Source organism: Dendrobates tinctorius, unplaced genomic scaffold (genome assembly GCF_039654945.1).
Source record: "Dendrobates tinctorius isolate UK_male_01 unplaced genomic scaffold, ASM3965494v1 ptg000008l, whole genome shotgun sequence".
NCBI classification, from domain to species: Eukaryota; Metazoa; Chordata; class Amphibia; order Anura; family Dendrobatidae; genus Dendrobates; species Dendrobates tinctorius.
In genome coordinates, this window is record NW_027361676.1 from 68,934,373 (window position 1) to 68,955,719 (window position 21,347).

General features: G+C 46.6%; 1 protein-coding gene across 1 annotated transcript in view; it reads right to left on the reverse strand.

Moving 5' to 3' along the window:
• LOC141092192 (uncharacterized) overlaps positions 1 to 21,347 on the reverse strand; it is a 169,949-nt gene that overhangs the window by 78,547 nt on the left and 70,055 nt on the right. The window contains exons 13-15 of the mRNA XM_073578209.1: positions 20,009 to 20,116; positions 19,103 to 19,261; positions 3,548 to 3,671 (exon numbers count right to left, since the gene is read on the reverse strand). Coding sequence (XP_073434310.1) covers positions 3,548 to 3,671; positions 19,103 to 19,261; positions 20,009 to 20,116 — 391 coding nt within the window. The remainder of the gene's footprint in view (positions 1 to 3,547; positions 3,672 to 19,102; positions 19,262 to 20,008; positions 20,117 to 21,347) is intronic.

Consider the following 21,347-nt stretch of genomic DNA (forward strand, 5'->3'; position numbering starts at 1 on the left):
CGTGAAACATTTCCTTCCCTTACTTCAGGGCCGCCACACCCGGGTCATGACGGACAATCAGGCAGTAGTAGCCTACATCAATCATCAGGGGGGAACGAGATCTCGGGGCCTCATGCAAATATCAGATCTACTCTTCCAGCTAGCAGAGCAACATTTGTTATCCATCACAGCATTGCACATGAAGGGGGCAGAAAATATACAGGCAGACTTCCTGAGTCGCAGGCATCTAAGACAAGGGGAATGGTCCCTAAACTCCCGAGTCTTCCAACAAATAGTTCAGGCCTAGGGCAGACCAGAAATAGACCTGTTCGCTATCGCACACAACCGGAAGGTCAGGAAGTTCTGCTCGCTAAATCCAAGGGAAAACCCCTTCGCAGTAGATGCCCTACAAATACCCTGGAAGTTCATCCTGGCCTATGCATTCCCCCCGATAACAATGATCCCAGTAGTAGTCAGGAAAATCAGGGAGGATCGGGCAAGAATAATTCTTATAGCTCCTTTTTGGCCGAGAAGGCCTTGGTTCTCCCTTCTGAGGCTCATGTCAGTGACAGATCCATGGATACTACCAGAGATTCCAGACCTGCTTTCCCAGGAAACAGTGGTCCACTCTCAGGTGAAGGGCTTCCATCTAGCAGCCTGGAATTTGAGAGGGCGCTACTGAGTCGCCAGGGTTTCTCTCCAGGGTTAGTCTCCACCCTGTTGAAAAGTAGGAAACCAATAACATCCCAAATCTACGGTAGAACGTGGAAAAAGTTCCTAGACTTCCTGGGGGAACCTTTAGGGGATATAGCTCCAGTGGGACCTATCCTAGAGTTCTTACAGTCGGGGCTGCAACTAGGGTTAGCCACTAACACACTCAAAGTTCAAGTCTCAGCTTTGGGGGCCCTATATAACTGCAATTTAGCAGCCAATAGGTGGGTGTCCCGGTTCATTAAGTCCTGTGGCAGGTCAAGGCCGGTCATTATCCCAAAGATACCACCCTGGGACCTGAACCTAGTTTTGGAGGCTTTAACCAAAGATCCCTTCGAACCACTACTAGAGCTGTCACCAAAGCTACTTACACTTAAAACGGTCTTACTGGTAGCCTTAACGTCAGCCCGAAGAGTCAGCGACCTACAAGCTCTGTCTATATGTCCTCCTTATACACAGATCTTGGATGACCGAGTGGTTCTAAGACCAGACCCGGCCTATCTCCCCAAGGTAGTCCAAAAGTTTCATAGGACTCAGGAGATCTCCTTGCCGTCGTTCTGTAACAATCCCAGAAACCCGGGGGAGCAAAAGTTCCATACATTAGATGTAAGAAGAGCCATAATACAATATATGTCAATGACTAGTCAGTGGAGGAAAGATCAGTCCCTTTTTGTAGCCTTTCAGGGTAGTAGAAAGGGGCACGGGGTAGCTAAAAGTACCATTGCCAGATGGATCAGGGAGGCCATTATGTTATCCTACTCCGCAAGTGGCGCTCCGGTTCCAGAAGGCATCAAGGCTCACTCCACCAGAGCCGTGGCTACCTCCTGGGCAGAGAAGGCTGAGGTATCGATTGAGCAAATTTGTAAAGCCGCTACTTGGTCCTCACCTTCCACCTTTTTTAAACACTACCGACTTGATCTATCTTCCTCTACTGACCTAACCTTTGGTAGAAGGGTGCTGCAAGCGGTGGTCCCTCCCTAAGGTGTCTTATTCTACAAAAGTCTCTCATGTGTGCCGTCATGGGAGACGGGAAAACACCAAGGTTACTTACCGGTAGCCGGTTTTTCCGGAGCCCATGACGGCACCTGTATATTCCCCCCCTTTCACTCCTTTGGTGTGCACTTTAGTTTGGGTGTTTTTTAGTTAGACATAATGTGGTGATAGTTTTACCATGTGTACTAACCCGGGGGGCCTCTCATGCTCTGTAAACCAACTGAAGCGAGGGAGAGGTACCGCCCTTTTATCTTCAGTAGGGTTCCTGTCCTGACTGGGCGGATCCCCTCTCTCATGTGTGCCGTCATGGGCTCCGGAAAAACCGGCTACCGGTAAGTAACCTTGGTGTATTATTATTACTATTATTATTATATCATGAGCACTACCACTGAGTAGTGAGAGAAGATAAGTATCTTAGCACTATTGCTCACATGTCAAGTTGTTAAAATAATTACCAATTTATTGGTAAAGAAGTGATTTTTAAAACAGCATATTGTGGACCCGGGCCTGATTTTGCCCTGATGTGTGCCCAGTGGTGAACCGGCACAATGGACAAAATGTGCACTATGATTTTATAGGGTCATTCTCGTGCTGTTGTGTCCTCTTTAATATTGGAATTTTTTAAGGACAGTGTCTTTTTGTTCCTTTTGACTTATTGTTTATGAATACACTAGATAGAGGCACGATGCTATCGCATCAGGAGGGCGGTAATGTCACAATGGGGACAGGCTTTTCAGAGTTGAGAATCTCTCCCCCCATGTGCTCACCCACCTATCACACTCTCTCTTTCCCCATGTGCTGACTTCCCCCGTCTGTGCTCACTTCTTTGACCAGTCTACACCTTGTGCTATCCCCCTTGTCATGTTTCTGCGGTAACTTGGATAGCCGTCCTTTTCTTTGATAGTATATTCTTGGTATTTTTTTGATGTTAGCCTTGATATTTGCTTTTTAAAGGGGTATTCCCATGAACGAAAGTTCATTTTAAAAATTGTCTGTGTCTGACCATGTACAGAACATACCACAGCTCCTGGGCAGGGGAGGAAGCAAAAGACAATACTGACATTACAGCAGGAGATCGCAGAGGATACATTTTGAGAGGTAAAATATTGTTTAAAAACAGTCAGTTAAATATATTACCTCACAAAATGAATCCTCTGTGATCCCCTGCTGTAATGTCAGTATTGTCTTTTTGCTTCCTCTCCTACCCAATAGATGTGGTATGCTCCGTACACGGTCAGACACAGACAATTTTTAAAATGAACTTTTGTTCATGGGAACACCTCTTTAATGTGACCAGCTTTCTCTGCTTGTAGACACATCGCTCATTTGCCACCAGGATAAGCCAAATGATTCACTGCGCCTGCACGGAATTCGCGCAGGCGTAGTAAATCAGACCGCTGCCATCTCTGTGCAGACAGATAGCAGCGGTCACATTAAAACTGCGCATTCGCTCCTCCTGTACAAAGATGGCGGCGGTCAATGAATCATTCGGCTGATCCCAGCTGCGGCTTGTTCGTGACGGTGTTCCGCTGGTGGTACCGTGCAAGAGGCTGTTTATGGCATATACAGTGTGAGTGTGATGCATACGGCATATACAGTGTGTGTTTGTGTGTGTGTGGCGCGTACGTCATATACAGTGTGTGTGTGTGGTGTGATGTGTTCTGCTGGTGGTACCACGCAAGAGGCTGATACAACCAGAAGTTTCCATATTGAGACACCCATCACTTGGGTGTCACACTATGTCGGTCGGTGCCACAGCCAAGGCAGATTTTTGCATGTTTTTTTCTTACACCTTACATATATAGTTGATTTAGTACTGGCAATGCATGATTCTATGATGATCATATACCTATATGACTAGTACCTCAGAGAACTGTGTTTTCAGGTTAAATATGGCGGCTATCTGGTAACACAGACTTTGTAGCAATAGACGAGGGTTTCGGCTCTCCCCTGTAGCGCCAATAAAGCGAGTCACCAATCTCAGGTCCCTGTTTGTTATAAGGAGAATGAAAATGTTTCAAAATTCTAGACAGACGTTAAAGCTGCAGATCATTAATGATTACAGACGCTTCATACTTTACAGAATGAATCGATGCTTATACACCTTTTTTACACTTATTCATGTTATTAGGCTAAAACAGGATAATATGAATAAAAAAAACATGTTTTTTGTTGTTATTATTATAAATATTATTCTAATTATGATTATTACTGCAATAAACATTTCCTTAAAGTTGTTGTCTTATCGCAAGTAACCCCTTTAATATTAGAGCCGTGAAAATCATCCGTTTTGTTTTTTTAGAAACACTCAGGCCAAAAGCTGATTATGCCCAGGGACAACCAGGCTAACTTTACATTTTATCAGCTACTGTGGAAATGAAAGCATTATCAGAAAGGCTGTCCAAATAATACATGACTGATACAAGTTGGTCAGAGATTGAGCAACTTCTAGTTAGAGTTGAGCGACTTTTGTTTTTTTAGGGTCGCGTTTCGTTTCGTGAAACCCGACTTTTCCAAAAGTCGGGTCGAGCAAGATCGTCCGATTATAGGGAAAAGTCGGGGTCGTCCCGAAACACGAAACCCAATGTAAGTCAATGGGGAATAAAAGTCGGCAGTGAGAGGAGGACAGGAAACACACCTACAGTGCCCATTTGAATGCCAAAAGCATCAATTCTTCTTACTTAAGCTTGTCAACCTTAATTAACTTCATAATACAAGTTACGCACTGAAAAATGGGGGTTATTTGGCTAAAGTTGTGGGGGGGGAGGGCTGGCTGCAGGTTTTCATGTGCCCTGGGCGAAAGAGCGCCCCTTTAACACATACCACAACTCATCATGCTCCAATACGGCAGAGAAATAGCGGTATAGTACAATGAAAAATACCTCACTTTTTACATCTCATGACGAGGCCCATCTATTTCTCCATACAGAATCATTGGTCCCATATAATGTTTGAAACAGTATATGATGAGCTCCACATAATGCTACAGTATATGTTGGTCCCCATGGATGAAGCGCCACTGTCTTATGGGCCCAAATAATGCTCCAAACATAATGGGCCCCATTTCTAATGCTCTAGTGTATAATGGGCCCTGTGAATGCTGCTCCAGTGTCTGATGTCCACCTTTGGAATGTTCCAGTGTATGGTGGGCCCAATCTATCATTCTCCAGAGTATAGTGCTCCCCAAAAATTGCTGTCCCAACATTGAAAACAATCAAATAAGTCTCCTCGCTAGGGAATCCCTGGACTAGTCTGGACTCCTTGTCGTCCCCATCTTCCATCTCACTGCACAGTATTTCAACCTTGCAAGTGCTGTGATCCTGAGCAAGCAGGGGGGCCCACTCGTTGGCGACGGCACTGGCACAGGGCCCCTGATAGTACGGTGGTGTGTCTGATGGCGGGTGGGCCGAACCTGCACTTTCATCTGCAGCTTCCTCTTTGTCACCGTGTAAGATGGAACTGTATATGGGAAGGGTAACCTGAGTTTCATCAGGGTCAGATTCAGGCCGTGTAGCGTGAGAGGGGAATGTAGTGGTCTGGGTCAATGTACCAGCAGATTCATCGAGCAGTCGCTGGGCATCAGTGCACTTGTGTCGCCCCCAGGAGTACGGTCGCCACACTGGCATTACCTTCCTCCTAGGGAGTGTGATGTCATGCTTGGGAGCAACGAAGGATCTCTCTAGCAGGTTAACTGATTGGGCGGCGTTATTCCCACGAGTCATGACCCTCCAAACAGCGTTCATGAAGGCAAAGTGTTTGTTTTACGTGGGCAGTATGGTTGCAAAGCTGAACCTTAAAGGAATGTCCAGAAGGGCACCACCAGGAGTGGAGCCTACGGTTAAATTCGACTCCACCTGGGAAACCTCAACCATGCCAGCTACAGAACAGATGCACACATTGCAAGCTTAATTCCGTTAACGAACGAGACTCCGTCATGCCCCGCGGTCCGAGTCCGGCTTACTAGAGGGACACGTGAGGCTCTGGAACATGAGATTGGCCAATAACTGGTGTGTCATGCCCTTACATGTCAGTGGCTGCATGTGCGCTACACTGAAAAGGCCAGCGTTTGTCGCTTACAGGTGCAGATAACCCGCTGAACAACGTTAGTGATGGGGATCACTGAGTGATTACAATTATTACCCGCGAACAATGATTTCCCAGTAAGTGCAGGTCAACTGCAGTTCCGGAATTAGGCCTAACCGTCATTCCTGAAAAAATGAAAAACTTACGTGTGCAAACCACAGGTGCTGTAGCTTGCCAGCCGTTCTCACGCCCAGTATGGATTACACGTGATTGCACAAAGGTTAGAAAGGGTATCGTATCCCCAGATAACATGTATGGATAGCGTACACATTCAAAATATATGTCTCAGGAGGCAGGCTCAGACGGTGTTAGGCCCAGTATGGATTGCACGTGATTGCACAAAGGTTAGAAAGGGTACCGTATCCCCGGATAACATGTATGGATAGCGTACACATTCAAAATATATGTCTCAGGAGGCAGGCTCAGACGGTGTCAGGCCCAGTATGGATTGCACGTGATTGCACAAAGGTTAGAAAGGGTACCGTATCCCCGGATAACATGTATGGATAGCGTACACATTCAAAATATATGTCTCAGGAGGCAGGCTCAGACGGTGTCAGGCCCAGTATGGATTGCACGTGATTTCACAAAGGTTAGAAAGGGTACCGTATCCCCGGATAACATGTATGGATAGCGTACACATTCAAAATATATGTCTCAGGAGGCAGGCTCAGACGGTGTCAGGCCCAGTATGGATTGCACGTGATTGCACAAAGGTTAGAAAGGGTACCGTATCCCCGGATAACATGTATGGATAGCGTACACATTCAAAATATATGTCTCAGGAGGCAGGCTCAGACGGTGTCAGGCCCAGTATGGATTGCACGTGATTGCACAAAGGTTAGAAAGGGTACCGTATCCCCGGATAACATGTATGGATAGCATACACATTCAAAATATATGTCTCAGGAGGCAGGCTCAGACGGTGTCAGGCCCAGTATGGATTGCACGTGATTGCACAAAGGTTAGAAAGGGTACCGTATCCCCGGATAACATGTATGGATAGCGTACACATTCAAAATATATGTCTCAGGAGGCAGGCTCAGACGGTGTCAGGCCCAGTATGGATTGCACGTGATTGCACAAAGGTTAGAAAGGGTACCGTATCCCCGGATAACATGTATGGATAGCGTACACATTCAAAATATATGTCTCAGGAGGCAGGCTCAGACGGTGTCAGGCCCAGTATGGATTGCAAGTGATTGCACAAAGGTTAGAAAGGGTACCGTATCCCCGGATAACATGTATGGATAGCGTACACATTCAAAATATATGTCTCAGGAGGCAGGCTCAGACGGTGTCAGGCCCAGTATGGATTGCACGTGATTGCACAAAGGTTAGAAAGGGTACCGTATCCCCGGATAACATGTATGGATAGCGTACACATTCAAAATATATGTCTCAGGAGGCAGGCTCAGACGGTGTCAGGCCCAGTATGGATTGCACGCGATTGCACAAAGGTTAGAAAGGGTACCGTATCCCCGGATAACATGTATGGATAGCGTACACATTCAAAATATATGTCTCAGGAGGCAGGCTCAGACGGTGTCAGGCACAGTATGGATTTGACGGCCCAGATTACACAGCGGAGGAGCAGGGAGAAGTAAAGATTGCAAATGCTGGGGCCCTGCCCAAGCAAGGGGGGCCCACTCGTGGGCGTCGGTACTGGCACTGGGCCCCTCATAGTACAGCGGTGTGTCTGACGGCGGGTGTGCACCACCACCGTCAGAGACACTTGATTGCACTATGAGGGACCCTGTGCCAGTGCCCGCGCCCAAGAGTCGGCCTACCCACCTGTCCAGGGCAACGGCACTCGCACGGTGTCGTGCGCTAGGTGGTGACCCCGGCCATGGGGGGGGAGGCAGCACAGTTAGGGAGTTTTAGAAAGTGGCATATGTTGATGTTGGACATTCAGCTGATGCAAAAGGCGAAATAGGTGAAGTCCCAGGAAGAGGTGGACCAAAGCAAGCCATTTTTCTGTCACCCTATGTGTCATCAGGGGAAGGTGGGACAAAATCCTTGGAAACCCATGCATGGTTCATTTTAATGAAGGTTAGATCATCCACATTTTGGGTTGACAGACGGGTCCTTTTTTCTGTCAGGATTGATCCAGCTGCACTGAAGACTCTTTCCGATAGCACACTTGCAGCTGGGCAAGCGAGCTCCTGTAAGGCATATTGTGCCAATTCAGGCCAGGTGTCCAGTTTAGCGGCCCAATAGTCAAAGGGGAATGACCTGTGTGGGAGAACATCGATATGGGAGGAAAAGTAGTTTGTAACCATGGTTGACAACTGCTGTCTCCTGTCACTTTCCATCGATGCAGTATTACCAGTTGTGTGAGCGGTATTTGAAAAATCAGTCCACAACATTGTCATGAAACCCCTGTCTCCAACGCCACTTCTGCTGTGTGCACCACGAACACCTCTGCCAAGCTGCCCCCGGCCCGTACGGCTCGTGTGAGAACCATCACCGCTGCTGTGTGCTGGGAATGCCTCAAGCAACCGATTTACCAGAGTTGCTTGTTTATTAGCCAATATTAGGTCAAGGTTCTCCTGTGGCATGATGTTTTGTAATTTGCCTTTATAGCGTGGATCCAGGATGCTGGCCAACCAGTAGTCGTCATCGTTCATCATTTTGGCAATGCGGGGGTCCCTTTTTAGGATCCGCAAGGCATAATCTGACATGTGGGCCAATGTTCCCGGTGTCAATGATGCACTGCGAGTGCTGGTTGGAGGAGCACTTTCTGGCAAATCCACATCCCTCCAGTCACGCACAAACCCTGTACCAGACCTTGCCACACCAACATTTTCACTTGCCCCACGAGATGCATCCTCCTCCCCTAAGTAATCATCCCCATCATCATCCTCCTCCTCCTCTTCTTCCTCCACCTCGTCCAGGAGAGGTCCCTGAGCAGACAATGGCTGAATGTCATCAAGGATTCCCTCCTCCTCTTCCTCCTCATCAACATTGGCTGCAGACGCCTGCTCCTTAAGGTGCGTCAAAGTTTGCATGAGCAGACGCATAAGTGGGATGCTCATGCTTAGGATGGCGTCGTCTGCGCTTACCAGCCGTGTGCATTCCTCAAAACACTGAAGGACTTTACAGAGGTCTTTCAGCTTCGACCACTGCACACCTGTCAACTCCATGTCTGCTCTCAAAGTGCCTGGCCGTGTATCCTCCCACAAATGCATTATGGCCTGCCTCTGCTCGCACAGCCGCTCCACCATGTGCAGGGTGGAGTTCCACCTTGTTGCAATGTCGATAATGAGGCGGTGGTTGGGAAGGTGGAGCAATCGCTGCAGCTTCTGCATACGAACGGAGTGTACAGGCGACCGGCGGATGTGCACGCACAGTCTTCGCACCTTCTGGAGCAGGGCTGTTAACTCCGGATAATTTTTGAGGAAGCACTGCACCACCAGGTTCAAGGTGTGAGCCAAGCAAGGTATGTGGCTGAGTTTTGAAAGGGCTATGGCTGCCACAAAATTACGGCCGTTATCACTAACTACCTTGCCTGCCTCAAGATGTACACTGCCCAGCCATGACTCAGTTTGTCGCTTCAAGTACTCGGCCAGCACCTCGGCGGTATGTCTGTCGCCCAAACACATCATCTGCAACACAGCCTGCTGACGCTTTCCACTAGCTGCTCGATAGGGGGACACATCGTGTGCAACAGTGGCAGCTGCAGATGGAGTGCTCGTACGACTGCGCTCTGTGGACGAGCTTTCGCTTCTGGAGGAGGAGGAGGAGGAGGAGGAGGGTGGAACGCCTACAGCCAACTGTTTCCTATACCGTGGGCTAGGCAGCACTGTCCCACCACCGCTGTCCCCTGTGGACCCTGCATCCACCACATTAACCCAGTGCGCAGTGATGGACACGTAACGGCCCTGGCCATGCCGACTGGACCATGCATCAGTTGTGAGGTGCACCTTTCCGCTCACTGACTGCTTGAGTGCATGGACAATGCGGTCTTTCACATGATGGTGGAGGGCTGGGATGGCTTTGCGAGAGAAGAAGTGGCGACTGGGTAGGTCATAGCGTGGTACTGCATAGGCCATGAGTTCGCGGAAAGCTGTGCTTTCCACCAACCGAAAGGGCATCATCTCAAACGAGATTAGTTTGGCAATGTGGGCGTTCAAACCCAGTGTACGCGGATGAGAGACTGAGTACTTTCTTGACCTACTCATAGTGTCTGGGAGGGTGAGCTGGACTTGAGAGCTGCATATGGTGGAAGTAGCGGTGGACAGGGCGGACTGAGAGAGGGTTGATGATGGTGATGGAGTTGGTGTTCTTTCTGATGGCCTAGAATCAGTCTTTCGTTGATATAACAGTGGGATTCCCTGACTGCTGTGGCCTTGCAACGACACCTCAACATTTGCTGCTGTGCTAACCGGTGGGCTTACAGTGGGGGAAACAATGTAGCGTTGCTGACTACCTTCGTTGTGATCAGTTGCACATGTGGCACTTGAGGTTTGGTGTTGTGTCCACGCTTGCAAGTGCATGCTGGTTAAATGTCTAAGCATGCAACTGGTATTCAAATTTTTCAGATTTTTCCCTCGGCTAAAGGTCTTTGCGCACTTCTTACAGATAACCTTGGCCTGATCATGAGGATTTTGTTCAAAAAAGTGCCACACTGCACTCTTCCTACTTTGGCAGACATTTTGCGGCCTAGCACGCTGTGATCTTTTGACCCTCTGGACAAGCTGTCCAGCAACTATTTTGATGTTTGGAACCTGTCTTTGGAGTGCTCCGGGCCTGCCAGATAACAGCTGTTGCGATGTCGATGTCTGCTGTGGATGCTCCTCATCTGAGCTATTGGAAGCAGCACCCTCTTCCCCCAATGGATGCCAATCTGGGTCAACAATTGGGTCATCCATCACCTCCTCTTCTATGTCATGTGCACCTTCCTCTGTGTCACCGTGTATGGTGGTATAGTGTGCGGCAAGGGGCACCTGAGTCTCATCAGGGTCAGAATCTGGCTCTGTACACTGCGAGGACAATGTAGTGCTCTGAGTGAATGTACCAGCAGAATCATCCATCAGCGGCTGTGCATCAGTGCACTCCATGTCAGATTCATCTTGGCCTGGGTAATTCACCATTTCACTTGATAATCCAGGCATGGTATGTGAAAACAGCTCCATGGAGTAATCAGTAGTATGGCCTGCGTCATCCTTCAATCTTGGTTGGGGTGAAGGACACAAGGAAAGGTGTGGTTCATGAACATGAGCCTCCAATGACGACTCAGTGCTTTTACTTTTTACAACTGAAGAAGAGGAGGCGATAGAGCTGGAGGCTGAGTCAGCAATGTAAGACAAAACTTTTTCCTGATGCTCTGGCTTTAAAAGCGGTTTGCCAACTCCTAGAAAACTAAGCGTTCGAGGCCTTATGTAGCCAGACGATGACGCAGGCTCAACACCTCCTGCATTCGGTCCTATTTTGCTCTTGCCACTACCATCAGATCCACCACCAACACCATAATTACCAGCTGCCAACCCCCGCCCAATTCCACGGCCTCTTCCACCAGCCTTCCTCATTTTTGGTAGAAATGTAGACAAAATCCAACAAACTATATAGTATGTAAAACAAGGTGTCTATAGGACAGGGGAGATTTTGAATTTCTGCACACACTTTTGGACACTGGACACTTTTGGATTGTGTGAGGCCCACTGATATCTGAGCGCTATGTGACAGGCTCGATGGCACAGCTGTGACCTAAGTGACTAGAGAATAAGTGAGATTTTGAATCTCTGCACACACTTTTGGACACTGGACACTTTTGGATTGTGTGAGGCCCAATGAATATCTGAGCGCTATGTGACAAGCTCGATGGCACAGCTGTGACCTAAGTGACTAGAGGATAAGTGAGAGTTTGAATCTCTGCACACACTTTTGGACACTGGACACTTTTGGATTGTGTGAGGCCCAATGAATATCTGAGCGCTATGTGACAAGCTCGATGGCACAGCTGTGACCTAAGTGACTAGAGGATAAGTGAGAGTTTGAATCTCTGCACACACTTTTGGACACTGGACACTTTTGGATTGTGTGAGGCCCAATGAATATCTGAGCGCTATGTGACAAGCTCGATGGCACAGCTGTGACCTAAGTGACTAGAGGATAAGTGAGAGTTTGAATCTCTGCACACACTTTTGGACACTGGACACTTTTGGATTGTGTGAGGCCCACTGATATCTGAGCGCTATGTGACAAGCTCGATGGCACAGCTGTGACCTAAGTGACTAGAGAATAAGTGAGATTTTGAATCTCTGCACACACTTTTGGACACTGGACACTTTTGGATTGTGTGAGGCCCACTGATATCTGAGCGCTATGTGACAGGCTCGATGGCACAGCTGTGACCTAAGTGACTAGAGAATAAGTGAGATTTTGAATCTCTGCACACACTTTTGGACACTGGACACTTTTGGATTGTGTGAGGCCCACTGATATCTGAGCGCTATGTGACAAGCTCGATGGCACAGCTGTGACCTAAGTGACTAGAGGATAAGTGAGAGTTTGAATCTCTGCACACACTTTTGGACACTGGACACTTTTGGATTGTGTGAGGCTCAATGAATATCTGAGCGCTATGTGACAAGCTCGATGGCACAGCTGTGACCTAAGTGACTAGAGGATAAGTGAGAGTTTGAATCTCTGCACACACTTTTGGACACTGGACACTTTTGGATTGTGTGAGGCCCAATGAATATCTGAGCGCTATGTGACAAGCTCGATGGCACAGCTGTGACCTAAGTGACTAGAGGATAAGTGAGAGTTTGAATCTCTGCACACACTTTTGGACACTGGACACTTTTGGATTGTGTGAGGCCCAATGAATATCTGAGCGCTATGTGACAAGCTCGATGGCATGGCACAGCTGTGACCTAAGTGACTAGAGGATAAGTGAGAGTTTGAATCTCTGCACACACTTTTGGACACTGGACACTTTTGGATTGTGTGAGGCCCACTGATATCTGAGCGCTATGTGACAAGCTCAATGGCACAGCTGTGACCTAAGTGACTAGAGAATAAGTGAGATTTTGAATCTCTGCACACACTTTTGGACACTGGACACTTTTGGATTGTGTGAGGCCCACTGATATCTGAGCGCTATGTGACAGGCTCGATGGCACAGCTGTGACCTAAGTGACTAGAGAATAAGTGAGATTTTGAATCTCTGCACACACTTTTGGACACTGGACACTTTTGGATTGTGTGAGGCCCAATGAATATCTGAGCGCTATGTGACAAGCTCGATGGCACAGCTGTGACCTAAGTGACTAGAGAATAAGTTAGATTTTGAATCTCTGCACACACTTTTGGACACTGGACACTTTTGGATTGTGTGAGGCCCACTGATATCTGAGCGCTATGTGACAGGCTCGATGGCACAGCTGTGACCTAAGTGACTAGAGAATAAGTGAGATTTTGAATCTCTGCACACACTTTTGGACACTGGACACTTTTGGATTGTGTGAGGCCCACTGATATCTGAGCGCTATGTGACAAGCTCGATGGCACAGCTGTGACCTAAGTGACTAGAGGATAAGTGAGAGTTTGAATCTCTGCACACACTTTTGGACACTGGACACTTTTGGATTGTGTGAGGCCCAATGAATATCTGAGCGCTATGTGACAAGCTCGATGGCACAGCTGTGACCTAAGTGACTAGAGGATAAGTGAGAGTTTGAATCTCTGCACACACTTTTGGACACTGGACACTTTTGGATTGTGTGAGGCCCAATGAATATCTGAGCGCTATGTGACAGGTTCGATGGCACAGCTGTGACCTAAGTGACTAGAGGATAAGTGAGAGTTTGAATCTCTGCACACACTTTTGGACACTGGACACTTTTGGATTGTGTGAGGCCCAATGAATATCTGAGCGCTATGTGACAAGCTCGATGGCATTGCTGTGACCTAAGTGACTAGAGGATAAGTGAGAGTTTGAATCTCTGCACACACTTTTGGACACTGGACACTTTTGGATTGTGTGAGGCCCAATGAATATCTGAGCGCTATGTGACAAGCTCGATGGCACAGCTGTGACCTAAGTGACTAGAGGATAAGTGAGAGTTTGAATCTCTGCACACACTTTTGGACACTGGACACTTTTGGATTGTGTGAGGCCCAATGAATATCTGAGCGCTATGTGACAGGCTCGATGGCACAGCTGTGACCTAAGTGACTAGAGAATAAGTGAGATTTTGAATCTCTGCACACACTTTTGGACACTGGACACTTTTGGATTGTGTGAGGCCCACTGATATCTGAGCACTATGTGACAAGCTCGATGGCACAGCTGTGACCTAAGTGACTAGAGGATAAGTGAGAGTTTGAATCTCTGCACACACTTTTGGACACTGGACACTTTTGGATTGTGTGAGGCCCAATGAATATCTGAGCGCTATGTGACAAGCTCGATGGCACAGCTGTGACCTAAGTGACTAGAGGATAAGTGAGAGTTTGAATCTCTGCACACACTTTTGGACACTGGACACTTTTGGATTGTGTGAGGCCCAATGAATATCTGAGCGCTATGTGACAAGCTCGATGGCACAGCTGTGACCTAAGTGACTAGAGGATAAGTGAGAGTTTGAATCTCTGCACACACTTTTGGACACTGGACACTTTTGGATTGTGTGAGGCCCAATGAATATCTGAGCGCTATGTGACAGGCTCGATGGCACAGCTGTGACCTAAGTGACTAGAGGATAAGTGAGAGTTTGAATCTCTGCACACACTTTTGGACACTGGACACTTTTGGATTGTGTGAGGCCCAATGAATATCTGAGCGCTATGTGACAAGCTCGATGGCACAGCTGTGACCTAAGTGACTAGAGGATAAGTGAGAGTTTGAATCTCTGCACACACTTTTGGACACTGGACACTTTTGGATTGTGTGAGGCCCAATGAATATCTGAGCGCTATGTGACAAGCTCGATGGCACAGCTGTGACCTAAGTGACTAGAGGATAAGTGAGAGTTTGAATCTCTGCACACACTTTTGGACACTGGAAACTTTTGGATTGTGTGAGACCCAATGAATATCTGAGCGCTATGTGACAAGCTCGATGGCACAGCTGTGACCTAAGTGACTAGAGGATAAGTGAGAGTTTGAATCTCTGCACACACTTTTGGACACTGGACACTTTTGGATTGTGTGAGGCCCAATGAATATCTGAGCGCTATGTGACAGGCTCGATGGCACAGCTGTGACCTAAGTGACTAGAGGATAAGTGAGAGTTTGAATCTCTGCACACACTTTTGGACACTGGACACTTTTGGATTGTGTGAGGCCCAATGAATATCTGAGCGCTATGTGACAAGCTCGATGGCACAGCTGTGACCTAAGTGACTAGAGGATAAGTGAGAGTTTGAATCTCTGCACACACTTTTGGACACTGGACACTTTTGGATTGTGTGAGGCCCAATGAATATCTGAGCGCTATGTGACAAGCTCGATGGCACAGCTGTGACCTAAGTGACTAGAGGATAAGTGAGAGTTTGAATCTCTGCACACACTTTTGGACACTGGAAACTTTTGGATTGTGTGAGGCCCAATGAATATCTGAGCGCTATGTGACAAGCTCGATGGCACAGCTGTGACCTAAGTGACTAGAGGATAAGTGAGAGTTTGAATCTCTGCACACACTTTTGGACACTGGACACTTTTGGATTGTGTGAGGCCCAATGAATATCTGAGCGCTATGTGACAGGCTCGATGGCACAGCTGTGACCTAAGTGACTAGAGGATAAGTGAGAGTTTGAATCTCTGCACACACTTTTGGACACTGGACACTTTTGGATTGTGTGAGGCCCAATGAATATCTGAGCGCTATGTGACAAGCTCGATGGCACAGCTGTGACCTAAGTGACTAGAGGATAAGTGAGAGTTTGAATCTCTGCACACACTTTTGGACACTGGACACTTTTGGATTGTGTGAGGCCCAATGAATATCTGAGCGCTATGTGACAAGCTCGATGGCACAGCTGTGACCTAAGTGACTAGAGGATAAGTGAGAGTTTGAATCTCTGCACACACTTTTGGACACTGGACACTTTTGGATTGTGTGAGGCCCACTGATATCTGAGCGCTATGTGACAGGCTCGATGGCACAGCTGTGACCTAAGTGACTAGCGAATAAGTGAGATTTTGAATCTCTGCACACACTTTTGGACACTGGACACTTTTGGATTGTGTGAGGCCCAATGAATATCTGAGCGCTATGTGACAAGCTCGATGGCACAGCTGTGACCTAAGTGACTAGAGAATAAGTGAGATTTTGAATCTCTGCACACACTTTTGGACACTGGACACTTTTGGATTGTGTGAGGCCCACTGATATCTGAGCGCTATGTGACAGGCTCGATGGCACAGCTGTGACCTAAGTGACTAGAGAATAAGTGAGATTTTGAATCTCTGCACACACTTTTGGACACTGGACACTTTTGGATTGTGTGAGGCCCACTGATATCTGAGCGCTTTGTGACAAGCTCGATGGCACAGCTGTGACCTAAGTGACTAGAGGATAAGTGAGAGTTTGAATCTCTGCACACACTTTTGGACACTGGACACTTTTGGATTGTGTGAGGCCCAATGAATATCTGAGCGCTATGTGACAAGCTCGATGGCACAGCTGTGACCTAAGTGACTAGAGGATAAGTGAGAGTTTGAATCTCTGCACACACTTTTGGACACTGGACACTTTTGGATTGTGTGAGGCCCAATGAATATCTGAGCGCTATGTGACAAGCTCGATGGCACAGCTGTGACCTAAGTGACTAGAGGATAAGTGAGACTTTGAATCTCTGCACACACTTTTGGACACTGGACACTTTTGGATTGTGTGAGGCCCAATGAATATCTGAGCGCTATGTGACAAGCTCGATGGCACAGCTGTGACCTAAGTGACTAGAGGATAAGTGAGAGTTTGAATCTCTGCACACACTTTTGGACACTGGACACTTTTGGATTGTGTGAGGCCCAATGAATATCTGAGCGCTATGTGACAAGCTCGATGGCACAGCTGTGACCTAAGTGACTAGAGGATAAGTGAGAGTTTGAATCTCTGCACACACTTTTGGACACTGGACACTTTTGGATTGTGTGAGGCCCAATGAATATCTGAGCGCTATGTGACAAGCTCGATGGCACAGCTGTGACCTAAGTGACTAGAGAATAAGTGAGATTTTGAATCTCTGCACACACTTTTGGACACTGGACACTTTTGGATTGTGTGAGGCCCACTGATATCTGAGCGCTATGTGACAGGCTCGATGGCACAGCTGTGACCTAAGTGACTAGAGAATAAGTGAGATTTTGAATCTCTGCACACACTTTTGGACACTGGACACTTTTGGATTGTGTGAGGCCCACTGATATCTGAGCACTATGTGACAAGCTCGATGGCACAGCTGTGACCTAAGTGACTAGAGGATAAGTGAGAGTTTGAATCTCTGCACACACTTTTGGACACTGGACACTTTTGGATTGTGTGAGGCCCAATGAATATCTGAGCGCTATGTGACAAGCTCGATGGCACAGCTGTGACCTAAGTGACTAGAGGATAAGTGAGAGTTTGAATCTCTGCACACACTTTTGGACACTGGACACTTTTGGATTGTGTGAGGCCCAATGAATATCTGAGCGCTATGTGACAGGCTCGATGGCACAGCTGTGACCTAAGTGACTAGAGGATAAGTGAGAGTTTGAATCTCTGCACACACTTTTGGACACTGGACACTTTTGGATTGTGTGAGGCCCAATGAATATCTGAGCGCTATGTGACAAGCTCGATGGCACAGTTGTGACCTAAGTGACTAGAGGATAAGTGAGAGTTTGAATCTCTGCACACACTTTTGGACACTGGACACTTTTGGATTGTGTGAGGCCCAATGAATATCTGAGCGCTATGTGACAAGCTCGATGGCACAGCTGTGACCTAAGTGACTAGAGGATAAGTGAGAGTTTGAATCTCTGCACACACTTTTGGACACTTGAAACTTTTGGATTGTGTGAGGCCCAATGAATATCTGAGCGCTATGTGACAAGCTCGATGGCACAGCTGTGACCTAAGTGACTAGAGGATAAGTGAGAGTTTGAATCTCTGCACACACTTTTGGACACTGGACACTTTTGGATTGTGTGAGACCCAATGAATATCTGAGCGCTATGTGACAGGCTCGATGGCACAGCTGTGACCTAAGTGACAGAGGATAAGTGAGAGTTTGAATCTCTGCACACACTTTTGGACACTGGACACTTTTGGATTGTGTGAGGCCCAATGAATATCTGAGCGCTATGTGACAAGCTCGATGGCACAGCTGTGACCTAAGTGACTAGAGGATAAGTGAGAGTTTGAATCTCTGCACACACTTTTGGACACTGGACACTTTTGGATTGTGTGAGGCCCAATGAATATCTGAGCGCTATGTGACAAGCTCGATGGCACAGCTGTGACCTAAGTGACTAGAGGATAAGTGAGATTGGATTGCTTTTAAAAAAGCAGTTTGCGGAGCAGTGGGTAAACAGCAATGCCAGCCTGTCAGGAAGCCTTAGAAGGCAGCCCAACAACCAACACCACTGATACACCACTATATAGCCTCCCCTTGCACTGCACATACAGTGACTGGTGTGTTGTGCAGGCCAAATCGCTAGCAGCAGAAGCAGTTTTTTGGTCTTCTTCCCTGCCTAACGCTCTCCCTACAGAATCAGCAGCAACCTCTCCCTATGCTAAGATCGGCAGAAGTAAGATGGCGGTCGGCGTGCACGCCCTTTTATACCCCCTGTGACGCCCACCAAAGCAAGCCAATCACTTGCATGCCCTTCTGAAAGATGGTGGTGACCCGTGCCTATGTCATCACATTGCCCACAGTGTCCGTGGATCCTGATTGGCTGAAAAAGAGCGCAAAACAAACTTTTGAAACGCGACTTTGGCGCGTAAGTCGCCGACCTCGTGGCCGACCTCATCCTAGGGTCGGGTTTCGTTTCATGAAACCCGACTTTGCCAAAAGTCGGCGACTTTTGAATTTTTTCCACCCGTTTCGCTCAACTCTAGTTAGAGGCTTTCATTCTCAATTATAGACTCTCCCCATATGTCCTAATAGTCCACATGGACAGTGAAATGTCCGATCAGGGTTTTTCTACTTCCATTAGATATAATTTCATAATACTAGTCTATGGCAACCAATCATATACTTCTTCACCCTTCCTGTAACATATCATCTGGAATTGGATTGTAGATCCCATATACCAGAATACATCGAAAAGCAGAGCCGATATAACATATAATTCACATTTTAACATAATATAGATTAATGTATGAATATAACCTTACCAGGCATCCCAGTATGAAGCGGCTGCAGACAGTTTTGCTAGTAGAGCACTTTTCCCACTGCCAGGCTGCCCATGTAAGACTATCGGACGTCTATTAGAAGATTTCACACAGTCTTGGAGCTGCATCAGTATGGACTCTCGGCCCATAAAATTCTGTACTCTACAAGCGGGAAGAGAAAAATGTTAAATAATCATCCTGTGCCAATATCTTGGATTTACAAATCCTCAGTCCAATGTACCTGCTGTTTGCATACCTAACCTCCCCAGGGTGTAACCAACTATATGACACAAAAGATGCTCACATATATACCGATAGCAATTACGTTCAATCGCTGCTATATTCCCTATAATTTCAAATGTGAGGTTGATCAAATTGTGTGAGCCCACTCGCCATGTCAAGGTCATCTCCAACTGATGTGACCCTACATGAAACAGACTAGCTTCTTTCTTCAGTTTAAGCCTACAAAATGAATTCAGGGCAGGTCGAATCCAATTTTACTTTGCTATAATTCAAAACAGCCTTTCGCAAATGGATAAAGAGGGTACACAACTGCGGAGGCAGCCACAACTAGCAAATGTACAATGCCAAAAACAAAATAAGTCCTCACCTAGGCACAAGAGGAAGATGACTGTTTGTGGCAAGGACTCATCTCTGTAAGGTCCCCTTGTGATGGAAGGTGAGCGCACAAAACCTGCAGATTCTCTATTACGGTAGATATTTACATGGCTTATACAATAGGTTATGCTGAAAGGCTCTAGAAAAATAAAACGCTGTGTTCATAAAACCTACCTGTTCCATGCACCATCTATATCATCTCCCCTGTGTTATGTGACAAGGCATTTTACACATCAATTACAATTTTGATATATTTTGAGCTTCTCTCTGGCACAAAACTCTACAACTTACAGTCTATGGCAGTGGGCCGCATGTTCTAAAATCTCCTCATTTCTCCGATTCCTGAAAACTTCTTTTCTGTTCCAAGTCTTTTCTGGTTCACAGGGCACAAGGCATGTCCTACAATGAAACATTGCATAAGTTCCTTATTTTATACGTGAGTTAATAAATACACTGGTTACAGTTGTAATAAACTGAGCAGATTAGTAAGACAAATGACTGCGCCCCAAAGTACCTGATGTGTAATGCAACCAGGTCTGGAACATGAGTACAGGTTTATTATTTTTAATGCCCCATCATGGGCCCTTGAGAGTAGGGACATGGTGGTTGGTATATACCCATCAGCAGTGATTTCATTATTAAGAGCTATTTATACCTATATAATATTTTTTTTTTCATATAGATGCCATTGGGCACAATTTTTCTATTCAGGACAGACAAGTTTGCTTTACAATAGGAAGAGTACATTCTTTATGCTTTGCACTTATATTATTATTAAAGGGGTTTTCCCATCTCGAAGATCCTATCCTAATATGTAGTAGGTGTAATAATAATAATATTAGCAAATACAGTTGTGGCCAAAAGTATTGACACCCCTGCAATTTTGTCAGATAATACTCAGTTTCTTCCTGAAAATGATTGCAATCACAAATTCTTTGGTATTATTATCTTCCTTTAGTTTGTCTTAAATGAAAAAACACAAAAGAGAATGAAGAAAAAAGCAAAACATTGATCATTTCACACAAAACTCCCAAAATGGGCCAGACAAAAGTATTGGCACTCTCAGCCTAATACTTGTTTGCACAACCTTTAGCCACAATAACTGCGACCAACCGCTTCCGGTAACCATCAATGAGTTTCTTACAATGCTCTGCTGGAATTTTAGACCATTCTTCTTTGGCAAACTGCTCCAGGTCCCTGATATTAGAAGGGTGCCTTCTCCAAACTGCCATTTTTAGATCTCTCCACAGGTGTTCTATGGGATTCAGGTCTCGACTCATTGCTGGCCACCTTAGATGTCTCCAGTGCTTTCTCTCAAACCATTTTCTAGTGCTTTTTGAAGTGTGTTTTGGGTCATTGTCCTGCTGGAAGACTCATGACCTCTGAGGGAGACCCAGCTATCTCACACTGGGCCCTACCTTATGCTGCAAAATATGTTGGTAGTCTTCAGACTTCATAGTGCCATGCACACAGTCAAGCAGTCCAGTGCCAGAGGCAGCAAAGCAACCCCAAAACATCAGGGAACCTCTGCCATGTTTGACTGTAGGGACCGTGTTTTTTTCTTTGAATGCCTCTTTTTTCTCCTGTAAACTCTATGTTGATGCCTTTGCCCAAAAAGCTCTACTTTTGT